General features: G+C 37.3%; 1 protein-coding gene across 1 annotated transcript in view; it reads right to left on the bottom strand.

Moving 5' to 3' along the window:
• Positions 1 to 18,919, bottom strand: part of Arp5 (Actin-related protein 5) — a 74,967-nt gene extending 56,048 nt beyond the window's left edge. Inside the window, exon 1 of the mRNA XM_089086897.1 lies at positions 18,829 to 18,919. Coding sequence (XP_088943023.1) covers positions 18,829 to 18,919 — 91 coding nt within the window. The remainder of the gene's footprint in view (positions 1 to 18,828) is intronic.
• Positions 18,920 to 24,808: the final 5,889 nt, after the last annotated feature.

The raw sequence follows: 24,808 nt of genomic DNA, 5'->3' as shown, positions 1-24,808 counted from the left end.
AAAGGCATGGGGGTTATCAGCCCTATTTAAATTGTAAGAGCAGAAGTTGTAATAATAAAATCCCCAAAAGTTTCAACCTAATACCCCCAGTCGTTCATGATATATTGCGAAGGTGTCTTAATGGCAACCATAAACACAATGCCTTTGATTTATTTTAAAGCAACATCTAGTTTTAAAGCATAATGGGGGGGGGGGGATGACATGCCTAATATCCCTAAAGACATAGCTGCTGGACCATTCTTCAGATGCATGTCTGTAAAATACGATCTGTGTGTGTGTGTGTGGGGGGGGGGGGGGGGGTTATCCACCCTCGGATAACTCTGAATCTTAAAAAGGGCACTAGAACTTCTGATTACCAATCCAATGAGAAAACCAATCTAAAATTTATGTGATCACCTTTCTATAAATACCTTATAGCCTATGCCCCCAAGTCGTAACTTAAAAACCTTGCCCTGAGGGCTGTGGGGGGGGGGGGGTTGTCATCCTCAAAGACATAATTTTCAGACCTTCCAATTATGTTGAACAAAATGGCTATCTCAAAATTCTGATTGGATGTGTTTGGGGAAATTGTGGATGCGGAGGGGGGTTACTTGCCCTCCAATCACTTTCGACTATTAAAAAGGGCACTGGCCCTTTCACTTTCCAATCGAATGAGCTATTTTTGAAGTTTTTAAGACAACAAATGGCCATCTCAAAATTTCTATCAGATGTATTTTGGGATACAAGGTGTGTGGGGGGGGTATCCACCCTTTGATCATGCTGAATCTAAAAACGGCACTAGAACATCTAATTTTCAATCAAATAAGCCGAATCCGGAATTCTTACGAACCCTTTCTATATATACCTTATATATATAGAGCATAACTTACAACCCTTGTCCGGATGGCTGGGGGGGGGGTGTCATCCTCAAAGATATAATTTCCGGACCTTTCAATTCCGTTGAACAAAATGGCTATCTCAAAAATATGGATTGGATGTGTTTGGGGAAATGGTGGGCATGGTTAGTTGCCCTCTGATCACTTGTGACTATTAAAAAAGTGCACTAGCCCTTTCAATTTCCAATCGAATGAGCTCTTTTCGAAGTTTCTGTGACAAAAAATGGCCATCTCAAAATTTCTATTAGATGCATTTTGAGAAAATACAAGGTGTGGGGGGATATCCACCCTCTGATCACTCTGAATCTTAAAAAGGGAACTAGAACGTCGAATTTCCAATCAAATAAGCCCATTCCGGAGTTCTTACGAACCCTTTCTATATATACCTTATATATATAGAGCATAACTTACAACCCTTGTCCTGATGGCTGGGGGGGGGGGTGTACTGTGAGTAAAATGTGATATATTTAAAAATACAAAAAATAAAATTCCTTTTTTCTAAAGATAATTCCGACAGAAATTAAACGTCCCCTAATTGAGTTCAAATACTGTTTCCAAGAGTCTAAATTCTTAATCAGCAAAAAGAGAAATTGCATTTTAGCTTAAGTCAAACAATGACGCTAGAAGGTTTTGAATTTCGGTGAGATCTTTGGTAATAAGAAAAATGATAGATACAACGTTTCGCAGGAAGTCTAAGTTATTAGAGTGTGTGAACGTTGGAATATCAGAAATATTTAAAACAAAATTATTGGACGAACAGTCCGCATAAGGATGTAAGTTTGCGAACATAAATAAAAAGTAGCGACCCTCTCCGCAGGATTTGGGCAAATCGTAAAAAAAGCTAGTAATGCGCAGGAGTTTTATCTGTGTGATATAGTAAAAAACTGTTTTTCGTTTCAATTATGGATTGTCTCTATTGCCATCAACATTATCTTTGAGAGCCAATTTATCCTTGGCTTTATCATTGTCATTTGAAGTGAACCACTGCTGTACACCTAAATATGTAAGTCACAATAAAACTATTGCTTTTCTACTTGTGTTTACCTTATTTTATATGTCTGTCTCAGTCGCATGACAGATATTTAGTTCGCATGCCTCCAAGGTAGCGCTCCCAGGGATCCGATTTCTACATAATATAACAGGTAATTGATTTCGAGATAACCCAAAGAAAAGAGGTTACATTTATATAATTAGATATTTTATTTTCTCTCAATGATTGAAGGTGGCGCGGTCATAAATTTACTTCACTCTCCATTACTGTGGCGCAGGCCTCGATGGCACAATCTTTAGCGTTATAAGTGGCGCTATCGGAGAACTTATAAGGTGTAAGTTCACAGCCTTAAAGCATAATATTACATTGACACGACCAATCTTTATTACCACAATTAGGACAGCCCCTCTATGTGAAAAGTTCATATCTCTGTTATCCCATAAATGTTACAAGATAATTTCTGAAAAATGGACCTGGAAACCAACCATTGAATTACAGAAACAAAAATTAACCCCAGTGACTAACCCCTCAGTGACAATATACCCCTCCCACAAGTTAAAGACAATATGTTGAAGGAGTCACTAAAGTTTGATGTCGACCCATTCCAAACCCAAACTTCAATTCCCCTGTGATTAACCAAGGAATCACCGCAAAGGTTAATAGACGCAAGCAATGAACTAACAATTTTATAAGAGAACTGTGATCCCTAAGTGCACGAATGAACAATTTAATACGAGAAATTCATTCTCTATGTGCCTTAAAATATCCCAAAAATGATATGCTGAGAAGAAAATGAAGGCACTCCCAGTGTTCAACCCCTTAATGATAAGGCAACTTATGAACTATCAAAAAGCAGGTGAGAATGAACTCTAATATCATATTCCCACCCATGTAGTTGGAAGTGTTATTTTTCAGTTGACAATGAAAGAAGGTGTTTAGTTGAAACATAAGTATGATCACCCAGTCCCATGAGGAAAGTATTTTGTAGGTGCTTTAAAAATTTTTGCTTAGACGAAGAGAGTGAAGGAGTATAATTTACAACAAAAAGATTGAGTACGCTCAAGAGACACGAAGTTAATGAAATAGATGGGACTTTACATACGTTACATCTTAATAACTTTGATAACTCAAAAATTCCAATATCCTATCATTAACGTTGCGTAGCAACATCCCCAGTGAAAGTGTCCTAATGCTTACCACTGAACATGGTAAACCCAATATCGTGTGTTTTAAATCGTTCTTATATGTAGTGTTAGATGTTCAGATAGAGTTAGGTGTAGCGTTGGCGTACTTTTCATTTAAAGTAGAATAAATAGGAAGCAGTGCGCCCTATAGTCAGCAAAATAAAAAAAAATCTTATGTAAAGGCAGAATAGCCCCAACCTTGTTGGAAATGTAAAAGTAATCAGTGGTAGATGTAGAAAACAAAATCTTTAGTATAGTAGCTAGGCTAGAACCATGAATAATCTTAGTCCGGTAGATGAATTTTAGATAGGGATGTATAATAAAATAAGAAAAGTAATAGAGAAAAATTTTAGCACTCCTGATTAAGCTTATATAAAAGTATAAAATAATACAATGTCAATTAAAATTACGTAGGACAAATAGTAAATAAACAGCAAATATATCAAAAGCCCAAGGGCAAGCAAGTCCTAATGACGGGACGTCATTAAATAACAGGAAGGGTAATATGTACCGTGAGTAAAATGTGATATATTTAAAAATAAAAAAAAAATTCCCTTTTTCTAAAGATAATTCCGACAGAAATTAAACGTCCCCGAATTGAGTTCAAATACCGTTTCCATGAGTTCAAATTCTTAATCAGCAAAACGAGAAATTGCATTTTAGCTTGAGTCAAACAATGACGCTAGAAAGTTTTGAATTTCCATAAGATCTTCGGTAATAAGAAAAATGATAAATACAATGTTTCGCAGGAAGTCTAAGTTTTAAGCGAGTGTGAACTTTGTAATCATCAGAAATATTTAAAACAAAATTATTGTACGAACAGTCCGCATAAGGATGTAAGTTTGCTAAAATAAATAAAAAGTAGCGACCCTCTCTACAGGATTTGGGCAAATCGTGAAAAAAGCTAGTAATGCGCAGGAGTTTTATCTGTGTGATATAGTAAAAAACTGTTTTTCGTTTCAATTATGGATTGTCTCTATTGCCATCAACATTATCTTTGAGAGCCAATTTATCCTTGGCTTTATCATTGTCATTTGAAGTGAACCACTGCTGTACACCTAAATATGTAAGTCATAATAAAACTATTGCTTTTCTACTTGTGTTTACCTTATTTTATATGTCTGTACCTAGTCGCATGACAGATAATTAGTTCGCATGCCTCCAAGGTAGCGCTCCCAGGGATCTGATTTCTACATAATATAACAGGTAATTGATTTCGAGATAACCCAAAGAAAAGAGGTTACATTTATATAATTAGATATTTTATTTTCTCTCAATGATTGAAGGTGGCGCGGTCATAAATTTGCTTCACTCCCCATTACTGTGGCGCAGGCCTCGATGACACAATCTTTAGCGTTATAAGTGGCGCTATCGGAGAACTTATAAGGTGTAAGTTCAAAGCCTTAAAGCATAATATTACATTGACACGATCAATCTTTATTACCACAATTAGGACAGCCCCTCTATGTGAAAAGTTTATCGCTACAGGTGTCATCCTTAAAGATATAATTTCCGGACCTTTCAATTCCGTTGAACAAAATGGCTATATCAAAAATATGGATTGGATGTGTTTGGGGAAATGGTGGGCATGGTTAGTTGCCCTCTGATCACTTGTGACTATTAAAAAGTGCAATAGCCCTTTCAATTTCCAATCGAATGAGCTTTTTTCGAAGTTTCTATGACAACAAATGGCCATCTCAAAATTTCTATCAGATACATTTTGGGAAAATACAAGGTGTGTGTGTGTTTGAGGGGGGGGGGGGGGGGGGTTCCACCATCCAATCACTCTGAATCTCAAAAAAGGCGCTAAAACTTCTGATTAGCAACCAATGAGCCCCCTCTGAAGTTTATACAATCACCCTTTCTATATGAGCCTTATATGCCCCCAGGGCATAACTTACAACCCTTTCCCTGATGGCTGTGGGGGGGGATTGTCATCCTCAAATACAAAATTTCTGGACAAAATGACTACCTCAATAGCTATCTACATTGAACAAAATGGCGATCTCAAATTTTCATTGTATGTGTTTGGAGAGATGGCGGGCGTGGGGGGGGGGGGGGTCAGTTACCCTCTGATCACTTTTGACTATTAAAAGGGCACTAGCCCCTTCAATTTCCAATCGAATAAGCCATTTTAGAAGTTTCTACGACAACTTTGATATGAAGTGTCCTGGTCTAAAAAAAAAAAAGAAAGAATAATAATACATTCTGCCCACATTGCTCTTTATTTAGGCGGCGCTATTGCGCTGCCTATGATACTAAGTCACCTTGGAACGGTTGGCTTGGAAGCCCTCCTCCGGAATCTTTTATTGCTACAAATGGAACCAGAAATTCCGCCTCAGATATATCATCGCAAACCCCTTCTCGACCCCTTCTGCCCAAGGACAATTCCCTCTGAATATCATTGACCTAGGTTGCATCAATGTGGGCATCTGGAATATTCAAACACTGAATTAACCCAGTTCAAAGCTTCTATTAGATAAATAATTAAAGAAATACAAAGTTACAATTGCTGGAATCACTGAAACATATCTATCTATCTGGTGATAGTGAGGAATACATTGGTGGAGAGCACACACTGCTCTGGTCTGGTGGTCAACAGAAACAAGGAGGCGTTGTCTAAGTGCTGAACAGTACCGCACGCAAGGCCCTCCTGTCATTTGCACCAGTAACAACCAGGATCCTGAGAGCAAGGCTCAATGATAAACATGGAAAAATAACCATCCTCACCTGTTATGTCCCCACAAATGAAGCCGAGGAAGAAGATAAAGATGACTTCTATACCCTTTTAAGTTCTGAGCTTTCGTCAGTACCTCCCCATGACTACCTCGTCCTTCTAGGAGATATGAATGCTAGCATTGCAAATGAGTCTGGCCTGTGGGATTTCGCTGTTGGACCCATAACAGTAGATAGCCTAAACAAAAATGGAGAGAGAATGCTGAACTGCTATCTCGCCCACAATCTTACCATTGCAAACACGTGGTTTCAGAGACCCACCATAGCCAAGAATACCTGGAATAGCAATGATGGTTCAACAAAGAAGATGCTTGACTACATCATCATATGCCGGCAATGGCTGTCGTCTGTGCAGAAGTCACATATACCAAGGCGCTAAACTCGGGAACAACAACTGTTGTCTAGTTGCAGCGAAAGTCAGGATTTGTCTAAAAGCTACAAAAACCAGCCAGACACCTAGGAAAATTGATGAAAGCAAGACCCGCTTTGGATAAGCAGTATCAGGTCAAAATATCCAACAAATTTGAGGTCCATGCACAGTGCAATGATAGTGAAGGTGCATGGAAGGTCTTCAAAAAGAATGCTCTTGCAGCTGCAACTAGCATTGCTGGAATGAATTAGCATAAGAAAAAGACTTGATCAGTAAAGAGTCCCTTGCCATTATTGATTGGAGACAGGAAGCTCGCCTTCACATGGACATGACAGCACATAGGCAATTAAATAAAGAGTGTAACATCATGCTGCACAAAGACCATAAGACCTTTATTGACAAAAAAAAACATGCAAGCTTCAAGAGGCCACCAAAAAAAGGACATTGGAGCCACATACAAGATCATCCATGAGCTTTCAGCCTTCAGGTCAATGCACTCAAACTACATCGTACCTCCATAACGCCAGTGGTGAGAATATTTACAACCAATCACAGTGCCTTTGACAGTGGGAACACCACTTCGAGAAGCTACTGAACTCAGACCCACCCAACCAAATTGACAACCAGATTACTGCTGCTGCTGACAAAGCTACACATGCCCCAACGGCATTGAATTTACAGCAGAAGAAAATAAAGTTGCAGTACAAACCCTGAAGAACAACAAAGCACTGGGAGTATGTGGCCTGACATCAGAACTTCTTAAAAATGGTGATCCATCCATGACCCTCTGGCTACAAAAGCTGTTTAATACTGTGTAGTGCTCTGAAATGATCCCGTCAGACTGGAAGACAGGCTTACTTATGCTAGTCTACAAGAGGAAAGGAATTAAAGCAGAATGTAATAACTATTGTGGCATAACTCTGCTCTTGATACCTGGCAAACTCTTTACCATGCTGCTCCTCAAGTGGGCAACAAAGTACCTCAATCCCCTTTGTCACCACCAGCAAGCTGGGTTCATGCTAGGTAGGTTCACTACTGAGCAAATCCATACAATTAGACAGCTGATAGAGAAAACTCTAGAATATAAAAGGAACGCATACATTGCCTTCGTTGATTTTCGATCTACTTTTGACAGACAGTCACTGTGGCTGATCCTTCAATCTGCTGGTGTAGCTAAGAAAATTGAAAATCTATTCAAAGAACTATACAATAAGACCAAAAGCCCTGTCATTGTAAATGGCCAGGTCTCATCACATTTTCAAATTAGAAATGGGGTTTGGCAAGGCTGCATTGTTGCTCCCAAATAATTCAACTGTGTCTTTTCGACATAACACCTTTAAATTAGGTTTTGTTTTCTTAGGCCACACTACCGTTCTAAGACGAACAAATAAACTTTCAAATGGGGATAAATCCATTTATTTAGACAGTGAAAAACAGGTACAAAAGTCCAGATATTTCGGTCACATATACAGCGACCGCCTTCAGTAGAAATATTAAAATAAGAAAATTGAAACTAGCATCTTTATATACAACAAAATAAATAACTTTTCGGGTCATTCATAAATTAATGAACTTCCGGGTTATTCACTAGATTATTTTCAAAAAGAGTTCATTGACAAAGTTCATTCAAAGTTCTTGATGTAAATTTTCTTCTTTAATCTTGCCCAAATGTAAAACAAATTTCCAATGAAAGTGGCAAAACCTTCCGTGTCTTCTAATTGCAAACCAAATGTTGAGTTTATAGATGTTTACTGGGTTGGTCTCATTTCCCCATATATACGACGTATTTTCGACATAACACCTTTAAATTAGGTGTTGTTTTCTTAGGCCACACTGTCGTTCTAAGACGAACAAATAAACTTTCAAATGGGGATAAATCCATTTATTTAGACAGTGAAAAAAATGTACAAAAGTCCAGATATTTCGGTCACATATACAGCGACCGCCTTCAGTAGAAATATTAAAATAAGAAAATTGAAACTAGCATCTTTATATACAACAAAATAAATAACTTTTTATTTTGTCACATATACAGCGACTGAAAACGGTCGCTGTATATGTGACCGAAATATCTGGACTTTTGTACCTGTTTTTTCACTGTCTAAATAAATGGATTTATCCCCATTTGAAAGTTTATTTATTCTTCTTAGAACGGCAGTGTGGCCTAAGAAAACAACACCTAATTTAAAGGTCTTATGTCGAAAATACGGCGTATCTATGGGGAAATGAGACAAACCCAGTAAACATCTATAAACTCAAGATTTGGTTTGCAATTAGAAGACACGGAAGGCTTTGCCACTTTCATTGGAAATTTGTTTTACATTTCGGCAAGATTAAAGAAGAAATTTTACATCAAGAACTTTGAATGAACTTTGTCAATGAACTCTCTTTGAAAATAATCTAGTGAATAACCCGGAAGTTCATTATTTTATGAATGACCCTAAAAGTTATTTATTTTGTTGTATATAAAGATGCTAGTTTCAATTTTATTATTTTAGTATTTCTACTGAAGACGGTCGCTGTATATGTGACCGAAATATCTGGACTTTTGTACCTGTTTTTTCACTGTCTAAATAAATGGATTTATCCCTGTTTGAAAGTTTATTTGTTCAACTGTCTCATGGACCATGTTCTCAACAAAACACTGCTGGCACATCTGTTTGGCCTTAATTTTACTGGGAGAGTTCTGTCAGATGTTGACTTGGTGATGATGTTACATTGGTATGCAAAAATCTTGCTGACATCAAAACTGCCCTGGAAACACTAGCATCTGCTGCAGAAAAACTTGGTTTAAATGTAAACTGGACCAAGACCAACTATTGAGGTATGTGGCCAAGATGTTGAGATAATCAAGCAGTTCACCTACCTTAGTTCCATTGTCTGCTCAAATGGAAATCTAGATGCAGGGATATCAGCAAGGGTGGCAAAGGCGAACGCCGTTTTTGGCTGTCTTGAGAGAACAATATTCCACAAACCCCAGATCAGCTGTCTCATGAAAGCTCATATCTACTCTGCCTTGGTAGCAAGTGTTGTGTTGTGCTTGTCAGAAAGTTGGCCTTTGACTCAGTTGCAGATGATGAAGGTAGATGCTGTCCAGGCAAAACACCTCTGCAAAATCAAACATGTTAGGTGGCTTGACAGGGTATGGAACATGGATATCCTTGAGTCCTTTAAATTACCACCCCTGTCCAAACAGCTTGAGTCCTGCTTGTTGTGTTGGTATAGTTATTTACTTCACCTACCCACTGAAACATCTGGCCAACTTATATTTGGCTTTTATAAAACTGCAAACAGCTGGAAACTGCCCCAGAGGTAGACCATGTATGAAATGGATTGATATTATCTGCAACTGACTCACAGCATGGGGAATTGACCCCAGCAAAGCTCCTACCCTGGCCCAAAACAGGCCACTCTGGAGACAACTAGCAGCGCTGACTTTTGGTTCCCTCTATGCTGGCAATGCTGCTGAGCAAGAGTCTTAAGTCAAAATTAAGTCCGAGAGATGAGCAAAAAATAAATTCAGAAGCCTCAACTTCTGTATGCTATTCTGTATAATGTTTCACCTTATTGGCATCCTACAAACTTGGTTTCAAAAACCTCCCTATTGATGACAACCAGATTTGTTGCATGCCATGCCAAGATGTCCTTAGTCATATAAACAACAACAAGTGACAAAACCAAAAAGTTAGAAGATGCCTTCTATGACAACTTGCATATATGACTAGGATATGCACATATGTTACTAGGATAGTAACAAGAGATATCCCCTGTCATGACACAACCCTCATAATCAGAAACCTAAATAAAAAAAATTGGAGCTTATGACTCATATTGTATAAAATGGTATTAGGAAGTCATGGCATTAGGAAAAAATTGAAAATGGCTATTGTCTCATTGATTTTGCCCTTACAAACAATTTTCTTATTGATAGTAGCCTTTCTGCACACAAAGATATTCACAAATACTCCTGGATGTCTATAGATGTCACTACTTGCCCTCAAATTGACCATTGTCTTGTGAACTACAGATCTAGCCTTAACAATCAGAGCCTTCACATCTCTGGTCCTATCTTCATTGAACCTATCTCTAGTTTGTTATGCAGATTATATTTTAAATCTCAGCAGTACCCTCCAAAGAATGAATGAGATTTTTACCACACTTCAACAGGAGTATCTTAAACTTGACCTGTGTTTCAGTCTCAAAATAGTGTTTATTGTACTATTTTGGAGTTGCTTATTAGCACCTTTTAAAAGGTGATTCAAATGGAAAGGAAGCTAGCTTTAAATTATACTGAACACAAAGGCTATCTAAAAATGTTGATTGGACAATCAACTTTGAGGAAAAGGGTGGCATGGGAGGAGGGCTAACTGTCCTCCAATCTTTTTGATCAATTAAAATGGTCACTACTACTTTTGATTCTACATCAAATGAGCCTTCTCCCAATCTTCTCAAATAGCATGTTTGATACAATCCCCCTGGAGAAAACAACAAACAAATAGATGTGTATCTGTGCCCTGCTATACTTGATCCCTATCCCCCAGTAAATATTGAGCAGTTCATATAATTGACATACAAATAAAGTGAATATACCATTTTTATGCTCTTTCTGAATATAATAATTGTTTTCCTGTAAATGTAGTTTTAAGCCTTTTTGGACCTGTGAAAATGATTATTTCATTTTATGGTTTTCTGGTACAAAAATGGTTAAAACATTGGTTTCAAAGTTACTATTTCATTATAAAATCCATTTTGTTAAAGTTATGTAAACCACAAGCATTGATTTGTCACAATTAAGTTAGATAAGAAAATATAAAACAATTTCTCCATTTTTCCATCCACCATGTTTCTCCAGTCAGCTTTGATATTTTTTAACATATATGTGTACCAGCAGTTTTAAAGTGGCCTAACAGAATAATAAGAAAGCATGATAGAATTGTTTTAATTTTTTTATTCAATTTAATCTTGAAAAATCAATGTTTGTGAATTATACAACTTTTAAAAAATAGATTCATAATGAAATAGTAAGTTTGAAACAAATGTTTTAACCCATTTTTATTTCCAAAAAATATAGTAACAAATTATTATTTTCAAGGGTCCTAAAAGTTCTCAAAATTGAATTTGCAAGAAAAGCAATTATTATATTCAGAAAGATCATAAAAAATGGTATTGAATGGTTTATTCACTTTGTTTGCAGGCCAGTTATATGAACTGCTCAATATTTACCCATCCTCCCACCCCCACTTTGCAAATATTTAGCCTGAACTATCTCCAAAGCATTCCGAAATTAATCACTCCTGTTTTTCTGGTTCTTGTTTTGTCACAGTTGATTCAATTTATGGGTATACAAGTTGAAATAAGAGATGTGCATTAGGAGAATACATGGGAAATATCTAAATTTTAATTATACATATGCAAATTAGGCGTAAAATTCTAGTTTAGCTACTTTTCACTATCTTGGAAAGGGATTAGGTTAATCACCTTACCTTAATCACCTTCATCCATTTGAGAGGTTTTAAGCCCTCCAGACCTGTAGTGCTCTTGAGTTGATGACTCCCAATTGAACCTCCACTGCCTCTTCTCCCACTCCTTGTCAAGGTGGCAATTGAATGACTGGATGGAGGGAGCACTGATAGTTCAGTCCTTCAATTGATTCCAATGGTTTATGACTCTTCTTGAGAAGTACATTTGACGGGTTCTCGATCGGGAGCTTAACTTTGGCAGCTTCTTGGAGTGCCCTCTTGTGTAATGATGGCTGGTGCTATGACTGCTGCTAAAGATGGTAGAGTTTTCTTCTCGAGGTTTGTAAGTCAGCATCATATCGCTACGCCTGTGCCTGTTGACGAGGGTAGGTAGCTTAAGTTGCTTGAGGCGGTCCTCATATGAAGTTGATTTTAGGCTTTTCACGCACTTTGTTGCTCGCCTCTGAACATTTTCGATGAGCCTTAAATCTTGCCGATAATATGGACCTGCAAGGCACATGCCAAAATCCAGATGGGGTCTGACGAGAGCTTTACATAATTTTATGAATATTGTTGCCTCTCGGCTACTGATGGTCCGTTTTAATAGGCCAAGGCTGGAATTTGCATGGGAAACAACATGCTGAACGTGGCTGTGGAACTTCAACTTGCCGTCAACGATGACACCAAGGTCCCTTTCTTCTTCTCTTTTCTCTAGATGCTCCCTTTTTTTGTGATGGGATTGTAAATTGAGTAGGTAGCCATTGGGTTGCTAGGTCCAAGGTGCAAAATACAGCATTTGATTGTATTGAATTGAAGGAGCCAGTCTTGAGTCCAATCCTGTAGCCTGTCTATGTCATGTTGGATGGTCTGTGGATTTGCAATGCCGAACAGTTTGGCAACATCCGCAAACAAATGCATACTATTATCTACATGATTGAAAATGTTGTTGATGTACATCAAGAAAAGGGTTGGGCCTAGTACAGTTCCCTGTGGTACCCTGCTCATTACCAAGGCCTCACGGGAGTAGATTGGCTGGCCACCCATCTTGAATAAGCGGTTGGTGAGGAAATTCATTAGCCAGTCTATCACAGCTGAATTGATGCCGGAGGCAGATAATTTGGAGCGCAATCGAATGTGTGGTACCTTGTCAAAAGCCTTGGCAAAGTCCAGAAGCAGTAGGTCGACTGGATGTCCTTGGTCAATCAGATTTGTAATTTCTTTGTATGATTCCAATAGGTTCGTTTCGATTAATTTTCCTGATTGGAATCCATGCTGCCTGGGCAACAAGATGTTGTTTGTGGTTAAATGTTCGAGAATTGAATCATTGACCATGTGTTCAAGTATCTTAACAACAGCTGAAGTTAGGCTAATAGGTTGATAATTCTCAGATTTGGAGTGATCACCTTTTTTGAATACTGGCGTTATGTTGGCTACTTTCCAGTCTCCTGGTAGCTCTCAAGAGATAAGTGACGTCTGGAAGATTCTCGTGAGGGGCTCTGCTATCACTTCTGCAGTTTCTTTTAATAGCCTGGGATGTATATTATTGGGCCCTGGCAACTTGTTAGCATCTAATTTCAGTAAACATTTAAGGACATCTGTAGATGATACCGTGGTGCTCTCCATTGGGGCTTTTACATCATATTTCGGTAGGGAAGGTAAAGGGCCATTTGGTTCAGTGGTGAAAACTGAGACAAATTGTAGGTTCAGTAAGTCAGCAAGCTTGTTAGTGTCTGTAGTTTCTTCACCTTGCTCTGTTATCAGTTTTTTGATACACTGTCTATTGTGGTCTTGGCTAGAGACATACCACCAAAACTTCTTTGGGTTTGTCTTAGCTTCATCAGCAGGTTTGGATTCAAAGCTCGTGTACAAGGCCCGCGGCGAGTTTTTAAGTTTGTACCGGCTTTTGGAATATTTCTCTCTATTTTCAGGGGAGTGGTGTTTTTTATATTTCTTCCATTGTCTGCTTTACGGTTGATTTCCCTCTTAATCTCTTTTGTCATTATCGGAAGTGTTCTTGGTTTGGGGATGAGCTTGCTTGAGGTGTACTGATTTGCTTTGCTTATCAGTAATTCTTTGAAGCACTGCCATTGCTGTTCTAGAGAACCAGATAAGAAGTCATCCCATCTGATGTTGTTGAGATCCATTCTAATCTTCTCATAGTTAATAAAGGTCTTCTTGATGTAGTGATTTGTTACTTTGAGGAATGTTGTTCTAATGTCTATGGTGACATGATCACTCTTTCCGATTGGGGGCATGTAAGAGGTAGAGAGGAGAGCTTCTGGTTTCCTGAGAAATACCAGGTCAAGAAGGTTTTGTTGCTGTCCCTCCCTAAAACGCATCAGCTGGTTGACAATTTAGTGGAGAAGGATATCATGAATAATGTCAATGATTGGGCTCATGGGACCAGATGAGACGTAGGGAAACTGGTCTTTCCAGGTGATGTTAGGCAGGTTGAAGTCACCTGCAATTAGAAGATCCCCTTGGTGGGTGTCTGCAATCTTGCAAATGAGCTCTGCTAGTTTCCCATCTGTTTCCTCTGGTGACGGTGCTGACAGACTTCTATATATACAGCTGACTCTGACAGGATGGTCGTCTTTATTCCCTGGAACTGAAATATCAAAGGAAATGGTTTCAGCATAGGGGCATCCAGTGAAGTAGTCAATTGGGGTGCTGGTGTAAGAGGATTTAACCAGTGCAAGTGTTCCATGGCGGCAATAATTAGATGACAGGTTTGATACTAGTATGGTAGCCTTGCAGGCTAACATGTGAATTTAGGAACTGGTTTGTTGAATTCTTGGGACACACCTCAGTAAGGAGTATAATATCATAATCATTTGCATAAATCAAAGATTTCAGCTCATTGATTTTGTTTGGGAGTTGGTCAACATTTGTTATTAGAGCAGAGAAATCTTGACTTACTTGCTGCTTTCATTGGTTGAGTACTTCCTTATGGCAGTGATTCATGTTGAGGACTGGCTTGTCCAGAATGGATATAGAAGAGCTGGAGGATCTGCTATCATCTGATTGGTTGAGACTTGCATTTGCAAAGGACTTGTAGGATGATGAGTCAGAAAGTTCATAGGGTACTAACTGGTGACACAAATACTTCTGGGTCATAATTTACACTATGTACAGGGCTGGTAGCTGGGGTATCTAACAGTTCATGGGTTGGTTGACGAATCGAGTTTTTTGAAACAATTTTTCCATGGTGGATAGCCAAATTTTGCTCACCTAGCTCCATCCGGCATCTGAGTTCAGCAGATAAGGCTTTCCTTTTCTCCTGATCTTCCTGGGATGCATCTGCCCTGGACTGGATTTCCTGGCAAAGCTTGTAAGATTTTTGTAGAATGCGTCTTTTCAAGTTTAGGTTTGGAACAGAGAAGAGAATTGGAGGGGGTCAGTTATGGGTTGGTTCTTGGCTGCTGGTTCTGGGTCTTTCAGTTGGCAATGGTTGCCCTAATGGTCGCCCTTAAGAATATGAAAGTTTCAGGGATGAATCCATAGACTGAAGTGTGTCCTGGGAAGGTATTTTGAAGTAATTATCTCTACTCCTCCCTCTAGAGGGCAGTGACATTTGATGACCTTTAAAAACCTTTGTGTTATAAAAGTAAAACCTTGCAAAGTTTATCTTCTGCTTAAATGAAGTACAAGAAAAGTATTATCAGCTTCACAACTTTGCTCAATCCCAATTTATAAGGTTTCAAAGATCTGCTGCAAATACATTTCCAAATTTAGTAAAAACCCATTGATATGGCTTAAAACTCTACTCAAATAACAGGAATTGCAGTTTTCAGAACTAAAACCAGATAAAAAGACAGTGATAAATGAAAACTAAGGTAAAATGTTGTTTTGTCAAAAGTTCAATAGGCAAATACCTGTTAAATAAGCAAATATCAGTAAAATTCTACTTTAGCTACTTTTTGCTATCTTGGAAAGAGGTTAGGTTATTAAAATGAAACTTTCAGGGATGGGTCTACAGGCTAAAGTATGTCTTGGGAAGGTATTTTGAAGTACCTACCTCCACTCCTTCTCTCTTTAGAGGTTCCTAAAATATTGCCTACATGACAGGTGTAGACAAAACAACACAACAGTGAAACTGTGACAAAACAACAGTTTACCTTAATTTTCAGTTATCAGTTTCTTATTCTCTGGCTTTAGTTCTGAAAATGCAATTCCTGTTTTTTGAGTAAAATTTTAAGCCATATCAATGTTTTTTTTGGTACTGGTACATTATGCTGGCACCATGAAGAAGTCAAGTTTAGTTAATGCTAATAGTTTAGAAACAAATTTGGGCTATATATTTGCACATTAGGAGGGGGGACAGGTAGAGTTTAAAGCATAGCATACATTAAATACCTAACCTAGGTACCTCTCCTCCCCCCTAAACCCCAAAAAACAATTGTTTAAATATTTTAAAATCCATGAGAAACAATGCTTTGCAATCAATTTAAGTCTCTGAAATAGCTGTTTGACAAGTTTTGTTGGGTGACTGTACCATTTCCCATTTGACATTCTAAATACAGTATATAGCAGTTCCCACATAACGCACCAGTACCAGTTGTTTCCAAAATTTAGAAAATGTATTTGCATATAATGTATTACAGGTAATTACTTGGTAAAAAAAACTGTCTTCCTAGTTTGGTAACTGAGATAAATAAATACTTGAACAAGGTCTAGACGTTACTTATCCATCCAATCACCTAGGACAAAACAGTATATCCAACCGAATAGTCCGAAAATCAAGTCCGAAATAGAGCAAAATCAGCATTAATAAGTTTAAGTCATTGTCCCAAAACCAAGCCGTAGCACCTTAAGTCTACAAAATTTTAATATTCCCCAGGTAATCACCACAGATCAGGGCTCCTCAGATGAAAACTCATTGCCTATATAGGTTTTGGCACTTAAATTTCATTACCCAGGCAAAATGAGTGTGCCATGCCATAAAACCATATGGCATACCCCTATGTAGTGATGCCTGTGGAATATCTATACACAAAACAATACCCAAAAAATTTTCCAAGCTTCCTTAACCATCACTCACCTAGCACTAAATCAAAATAACAACATCCCAACTCTGACAGAATATCCTTCAGCAAGTTTACCTCCCCTAATTGCATAATCCTAACTTTCAGCCAAAAACTTTTCACATTTGCTCAATTTCTACAAACTGATTTTAAAAAACTTGCCTTTTTCATTACCTGCATTTGTCAAAACAAACTCTAAAATCCAAAAATATAAAGGGAAGAGAAAAAATACACTCAATGCCTTTTTATATGCTCTTTCCAAATATAATAATCATTTTTGTTAGAAATGAATTTTGCCCCCCCCCCCTATATATACCAATTCAGGGTATATATTTGCACATTAGGGGTGAGGGGAAAGTTTAAACTTACCTCTCATTTACATCAGAAATAAAATTTACCCCCACCCCTCTAATGTAAAAATATTTTTTTTCTAAAAATTTGTGATAGAAGCAATTATTATATTTGTAAAGAGCATAAAAAAGGCATTGAGTGGTATGTTCACTTTGTTTGTAAGTCTATAATATGAACTGCTAAAAATTTACCCATACTTTAGCCTGTAGACTCATTACCTTAAATCACAGCATGGAGTGAAATTAAGGATTTTCATCCTTGTAATGCTATGTCATGACTTCTATGGGTTGTTTGCTAAATTTTGATTGAGGACTCAGCAGCTTCCCAGTTGTACAGGAACTCTTGCTTTAGCCATTCTTTGTCTAGATTTTTCTTGAATGCACCTGTTGAATCAGCAGCCACTGTATTTTCAGAGAGATTACACAAGTTCATTACTCATTGGCTGAAAAAATGGCTTCCTTCTTGGACTAAGAAGTGTTGTTTGAAGATCTTTTTGGAATGACCTCTAGTCACTGAATGTTCTGGGGGATGGGGGTGAGGAGATGAGGGAGAACATTTTTGGAAATAATTTTGTGGGTCATTATCATGTCACCATGTTTCTTCCTGTAGGTAAGAGTAGGAAGCTTCAAGTGACATAAACACTCTTTCTATGGCATTTGTTTGAGGCCTTCAACCATTTTGATTGCTCTTCATTAAACTATTTCTAGAAGTTCTTTGTCCTTCTTGAAATAGGGTGATGCCAGGGACATCACACTTAGGCATCTGCTAGAGATAGTTCTTTTGATCATTCCAAGAGATTGGAGGGTAGACAACAATACAGATTTTCCATGGGTGCTGAACTTTAATTGACAATCAACAATGACTCCAAGATTTCTTTCTTCTGTCATCCTTGAAAGTTTCATTTTTCTAACCTGACCCCTTTCTAAGATAGCCAAAAGTAGCTAAAGTAGAATTTTACCAAAATTTCTAGGACACAGAAATCAGAAGAGGATTAATATAAAACCTTGGCAATACATTCCCAGAGTACGTTTTCACCCTGGATTTGTTGTTGAAAGTTTCCTTTCCTAGCCTAGCCTCTTTCCAAGATATCAAAAAGTACCTAAACAAGAATTTTACCATAAAATATAGTGGGTCTGCATGCAAAATATGTTAGGTATAATTATTCTGCATTTTATATTTGCGAGCTAAGGGCTTTCTCCTGTATTAAATAAAATAAATAAATAGCCTAGGCCTAATAGGCTATGAAGTGAAAAATTGTATTCCCAACACATTTCCTTCTCAATAGCCCCTAATCTAGACCTTTACCTAAAATATGTAAAATTTACCTGAGTCAATGAGTCAAAATATGTTAGCTATAGTTATTTGGTAAAGTTCTACAAAATCATATTATTGAGTTAGGACTAAAGTGAATACACCATTTGATGCCTTTTTTTTATGCTGATTAAAAATATAATAAGCATTTCTATCGGAAATGAATTTCAGCCCCCCCCCCCATATAGGCCAATTCCGGGTTAGGTTAGGTTAGGTATAGCCGATATCGGGGGGGGGGGGCTGAAATTCATTTCCGATAGAAATACTTATTATATTCATAATCAGCATAAAAAAAGGCATGGAATGATGTATTCACTTTAGTCCTAACTCAATAATATGATTTCATAGAACTTTACCAATTATTCTGCATTTTTTATTGCGACAAGCTAAGGGCTTTCTCCTGTATTAAATAAAATAAATAAATAGCCTAGGCCTAATAGGCTATGAAGTGAAAAATTGTTTTCCCAACAGGTTTCCTTCTCAATATCCCCTAATCTAGACCTTTACCTAAAATATGTAAAATTTACCTGAGTCAATGATTACACATGATTTTTTTGGAGCTAAACACTGTGATTCAAATTTTTTTACAGTAAGGTTAGAAGATTGGAGATTGATCATGATTTTTTATTTAAAATATTACGCTTAATGTTAAATGAAATTTGTTTTGGACAGTTCCTAATTTCCACCTTTGAAGTATGAATGACAAATACTGTGACAACTGTGCAATAGACCTAAATATCATTAATGGATGAAGTTGAAGAAACACTTCTGTAAAGGTACATGTAAACGGAATTTATGGTCTGCCACCAGAGAGACGTTTGAGACTTTTTTTTTAAATTACAAATAATTGTAACTGCTTTAATCACTTGGGATGTGTGAGAGTCATAGATAAGGGGATTTGGCAGTAAAAGTATAGGAGTGGACTCAGATAGGCTAAGAACCAAATATAGGCCTATACAGGTTATATGCTATTCTGGGTTTAGCCTACTATTAAATTCATCAGTTAGGCTAATTGGGTAAAAGGTAAAATTCCACTTTAGCTACTTTCGGCTATCTAGGAAAGGGGTTAGATTAGGAAAATGAAACTTACAGAGATGGGTCTACAGGCTATAGTGTATCCTGGGAAGGTATTTTGAAGTACCTACCTCCACTCCTTTTCCCTCTAGAGGGTCCTGAAATTTGCCTGCATGATAGGTCTATACCTATTGAAATTTTACAAAACAACATTTTACCTTAATTTTCAGTCATTTTCTTTTTCTCTAGGTTTAGTTCTGAAAATGCAATTCTTGTTATTTGAGTAGTGTTTTAAGCCATGTGATTTTTTTTTTCAAAATTTAGGAAATGTATTTGCATATCTTTAAAACTTTATAAATTGAGATTGAGCAAAGTTGTGAAGCTGAAAACAATTTTGTTGTGCTTCATTTAAGCAGAAGATCTATTTTGAAAGGTTTTACTCTTATAACACACAGATTTTTTAAGGTCATCAAAGGTCAGGATCCTCTAGAGAGAGAAGGAGTAGATGTATATTTTTCAAAATATCTAATAGGCCTATGTGTCCTGGGAACATGGGTGTACAGAGGGGGGCAGCTTTGCCTCTCCCTAGAACTTCAAATTTACACTAGATATGGCTGAAAAAGCAGTTGAACAAAGGTGAATGGCTGAAAAAGCTGGATATACACAGCTAGAATGACAGAATAAAAGTCAAACAAGGAGCAATTATCTATAATGTCTTGGAAAGAAATTAGCTCTAATCTAAGAAGATTAATGCTGAAGCTCATTGGTGATTTATGATTATTTGTTAATAAAGAATTCATAGGTATGATAGAACTTGCTGGCAATGTAAGGTTTTGCGATCTGCTGATATAACATCAGTTTCCCCTCCCCTGCCCTTCATCACAGAAATGGCTGCTCCCCCCCCCCTACTGTCCCCTAGAGAAGAAGCTACATGCCCATGCATGGGAAGGTATTTTGAAATACCTACCTCCACTCCTCTGTCTAGAAGTCAGTAACCTTTGATGACTCTTAAAAATCATCTAAAGTGAAACCTTACAAAACAGATCTTCTGCTTAAACAAAGTACAAGAAAACTGTTTTCTGCTTCACAACTTTGCTCAATCTCAATTTACAAGGTTTCAAAGATCTGAAAATACATTCCCTACATTCAGAAAAAAAAACATTGATATGACTGTTAGGTCCAAATTTCAACAGGTCAATTATTTATTTTATTCAATAAAGAAGGAAGCCATATGCTGGTCAAGTAGGCAAATTTCTAATATTTATAAAACAGAAGAGGGTTAGCATGGAATCTTGATAACAAAAATTAGCTAAATTAGAATTCTACTGTTAATTGACTCTACTCATGAGTCCTAGGTTCTTCTATCAAGTGTGCTTTTTAATCTCTTCTAGAAAATGTTTAGTTTCATCTGAGTAGGCTAGAATAATGTGGATAAAATATTATTTGAATGATGGTACAGGTTTAGCATTCCTGCTCTCCAGAAGAAACAGTACACAATTCTGGAAACTAGGCTACTTCAAACTATTCTAAAATAGTTACTTTTTTCATTCCTAAATGTAGATTATTAAACACTGCCTCCTCACTCCTTCTGATAAAAAAATATATTATTGTGTTCCCTCTTTTTATTGTGCTCCATTCTGGAATGCATGACTGCTAAATAGTTTACAAAATGATTTAAGAAAATGGATGACAATGGAAGGAGCCATGATAATTAGATTAACAGCCTAGAAATATTCTGCATATTGAAAATGCAACAAAAAGGGATTTTTCAATGAAAATGCACCCTGCAAGAAAAGGAATTTTCAAAATCTAGGAGGAGAGACAAAAATTGAGACTAAGCCCCCCCCCCTAACCAATTAACCTCCCTGCAAGCAGGCAAGGATTTATGCATAGGCCCACTAGGCCTAGGCTTAAGGGTGCACAATGCCAAGGGGCACAAAAAACACTGAGCAATTTTTTTTTCTTAGCAAAAACTAGACTTATTTGATTTATCATCAAAGTGCCAGATTCACTTTTTTGCCATTGCCATACTTAAATGTGATTTTAAAACAACACATGAATTCTATAGCTGCTAGTAAACTGTCAGATGTCTCCTAAGAATGGCAGCTGAGAGCTTGGTTTTGCCTCTCATTTGTATTACTTTTGGTTCATCACTCATCAGTTGCCTTCTGTTCAGGTCTTCCACTATCCCCAAATTTTTAGGGATTTCCCTGTAAACCTCTGTGTCTCCACAACAAAATTGTATGGGCCTAGGGGTGCCAAAACACTTAAGCCTAGGTGCACCAAAGATGTAAATCTGACCCTGCCTACAAGGTCTATGCAACTTTAGTGCTACTCTGACTGCATGCAACTAGGCTTATGGTCATTTGCAACTATAACTGTAACAACTCATAACTTCATGTTGCCACTATGACTTCTACTTCTACATTTGCAACTGTCTGCACATAGTACTGCAATTTTTGCCATTACAATTAGAACTATTGAACTAAATCAAAAGTTTAATTGCATTCCACTTGTCAAAATGGCATAGTTCATCCAAGTTCTCAGAAATCATTATCTGCAACATCTCACAAAACTGCTATGGTTCTTAAGCTGTAAATTTCAAAGAATGTTGAGGAGGATGCTTCACTAAATCAAAAGACATTAGGTGCTTCCAAGTGGCAGCTAGTAGCAGTTATCATAGGTCTTGGCCATTTTGTACATTGTAGCCAATAACCATATAAGCTTGCATGAGAAGTGACTAAAAGAAAAAATAAAAACTGCCAAGGTTGTTTTTTCTTAAGTTTTGATCATAGGCACAGAAGATTTAGTACTAGTGTATTATCCAGAAGACACTCAAGAAATTTGATTCTTAGGAAAACTAAAGTGAAGTTTAATCATAATGAAATTTACCAATATATAATGAAAAATATACCATAAAGCCTTAGTAACAAAATCATGGTAACTACAAAAAAGAATTATGGAAAGCAGACTGCCCAGAGTATATTATATTAAATGCCTAACCTAACCACCTCTATATATTAAATATTTAATTAAAATATAATTACCTGCATCATAGTGTTTCTCACTAAGACTAAGCTAATTATAACCAATTGCAGACAGACAAACTGGTTTTCCTCAGATCAAACAGAGCAAAGTGCTTGAGTTTGTTCTGGATAATATACAAGTACCAAAGACTTTCCAGAAGTGCATTTGGATTTCTTAAAAAATATGCTCATGTTGCTAATTGACTTCAAGACAGAACTCAAAGAATTTTCCCTTTTGGAACTTAGAAACCTGCTAATGTTGTGACCAAGGGTGCAGCTTGGGTTTTGAGTTTGAAGGGGGATATAAAGAATTTGGCAACAAAATTGTCCAGTGTACCAACAAATGCAGACACATAAGCTAAATTAAACTAAAAGTAAAAGCTAAATTCCAGGGTGTTGGTACTGCACACTGACACCTTATAACTTGGGATGGGGGGGTAGAGACTGGTAGTAGTTACCTGACCAAATAACTATAGTAAATGTCAGGGCTCCCAGTTTTTTTTACTACTCCCCCCTCCCAGTGAACTAAATTTCAACCAGTTCATTTTACTTTTGTGAGGAAGATATATAGGGCTTGCAAGTAACATAATCCTCAAAAAATAGCCTGCCTTTATCAGATTGGTCTGATGTACTTGCCCTATAAGTATCCTGCAAATCTAGCTATTGAAATGCAAAGGTCAGAGAAGGTTGACCTGCCTCTAGAAATCAATATTTTCATTCTCCAATGGTTCAAGGTATTTCCCATGTAAGTTTCAAGACAACTGAGTGAACAAGCTATGATAAGTAAGCTAGCATCTGTTATGAATAATTCCTTGAAATCTTTCAGGGAAGATCTTAAGAAGGAATTTGCCACCACTAGTCAGTTGACCCAAACACTTTCCCAACTGAGAACTGACATTGAAAGTGAAATTTCTGCCAGGTGATATTGCAAACAGAGCATCCCATATTGAAAATTTTCTACAATTGGTTTGCTCTGTTTTACCATTCAGGACCTAGTGGTTTCTACAGTGTCCTCTAAGTTATCCCAACTTCCAGTAGCCCAATTAACCAGAATCAATGTTTTTCAGATAGTATGTCCAGAGCACCAGCGTTTTGAAAGATGTCTTAACATTGTTGCATATGGTATCCCCACCTGTACTGATGATGCAGTTTTCCTGTACAATTATCTACTACACAGTTATGGAGTTGACATTGGTGCCCCCCCCCCAACCGTCAGAAGACTTTCTAATAGCCATCAACCGTCTTGTAGCCACCCCCTCCTCTTCTCTGTACCATCAACTGAATTTAGAAGGCAAATAATACAGAAATCCTTTGAAACAAAAGGATCAATCAGTTTCTATGGTGATAGTCCTAAGGAAGATTGCATAAAACACAAAGCTCTAGTTGAGAAGCAGAAATGCAGAGTAGCAAAGGGAGAGGCAGATTTGATAATTTGTAATGGTACCATCATCCAAAAAAACCCACCAGTTGGAGAGATCCTCCTGACCACTCCAATGTCTCACTAATGTATGTTCCTCCCTCTACCGCTGTTAATTGTTTAAGTGTTTATGGACTTGCATCACCAAATTCTGTCTCTCAATGGTCTAGTAGTGAACATAATAATAATATTTCCCTGTCTGATGCTGACATTTCTCCTGTTTCTTCGGCAATGACTTGCTTACCTGATGTTTATTCTTTGTTGTTTCATAGTGCTGTATCCAACAACCTTACCAGCCCTTTAGTTTCTGGATCCTCTCAGACTCCTATCTCTCAGGAATGAGGTTCCTTAGCTCCAATGATGATCTACCCTCTAACAAGCTTTGTTAAATTTCCCTTTGTATAAAATCTAAAGGAATAGACATTGAAGAAATTACAGAAGATACACCAAAAAATACCTTTGCCAGTCTTAACTCATGATGAAATAAAAATCAATGGTTACTAACTACTTTCTAATCTGAATTCCCCACTTTGCCACAGAGGAGTGTGCCTTTATATTAGAGATGGACTAAATGTTGGTCTCATTCAACTCTGAATACTGATGGAATTGAGTCTTTGTGGATTAAAATACACAATCAAATAATTTCAATTTTAGTGGGTGTTGTTTATAGAAGCCCCAGTGCTCTGTGTGTTTTGGACTCTGAATCTAATTTGGCTGCTATGTTGTCTCACGTGATGTCCAAATTTGCCAGCTATGATCTTGTCCTTATGGGGGACTTTAACCTTCCTGAAAGATGGATCTGGTTTTTGTAATAGAGATTCTCCTTTTTTGTCTGCCCTCTCTGATAATTCCCTCTGTCAAACAATCTCACAACCTACTCATTACAGGGAAGGTCAAGTCTCCAACGTTCTTGATCTGGTTATACTCAGTAACCCTGACCCTCTTATTAAGAATGTAATAACCACACCTGTTGGCAATAGCAACCATGTAGTAATTATTTCAGAACTATGTCTGCCTACCAAACAACCTTTCTCCAAGCAACAAAAATAT

This window comes from Artemia sp. Qi Xiang Cuo, chromosome 3 (genome assembly GCF_049724085.1).
Source record: "Artemia sp. Qi Xiang Cuo chromosome 3, ASM4972408v1, whole genome shotgun sequence".
Taxonomy (NCBI): Eukaryota; Metazoa; Arthropoda; class Branchiopoda; order Anostraca; family Artemiidae; genus Artemia; species Artemia sp. Qi Xiang Cuo.
This window is presented reverse-complemented; position numbering and strand designations above follow the sequence as displayed.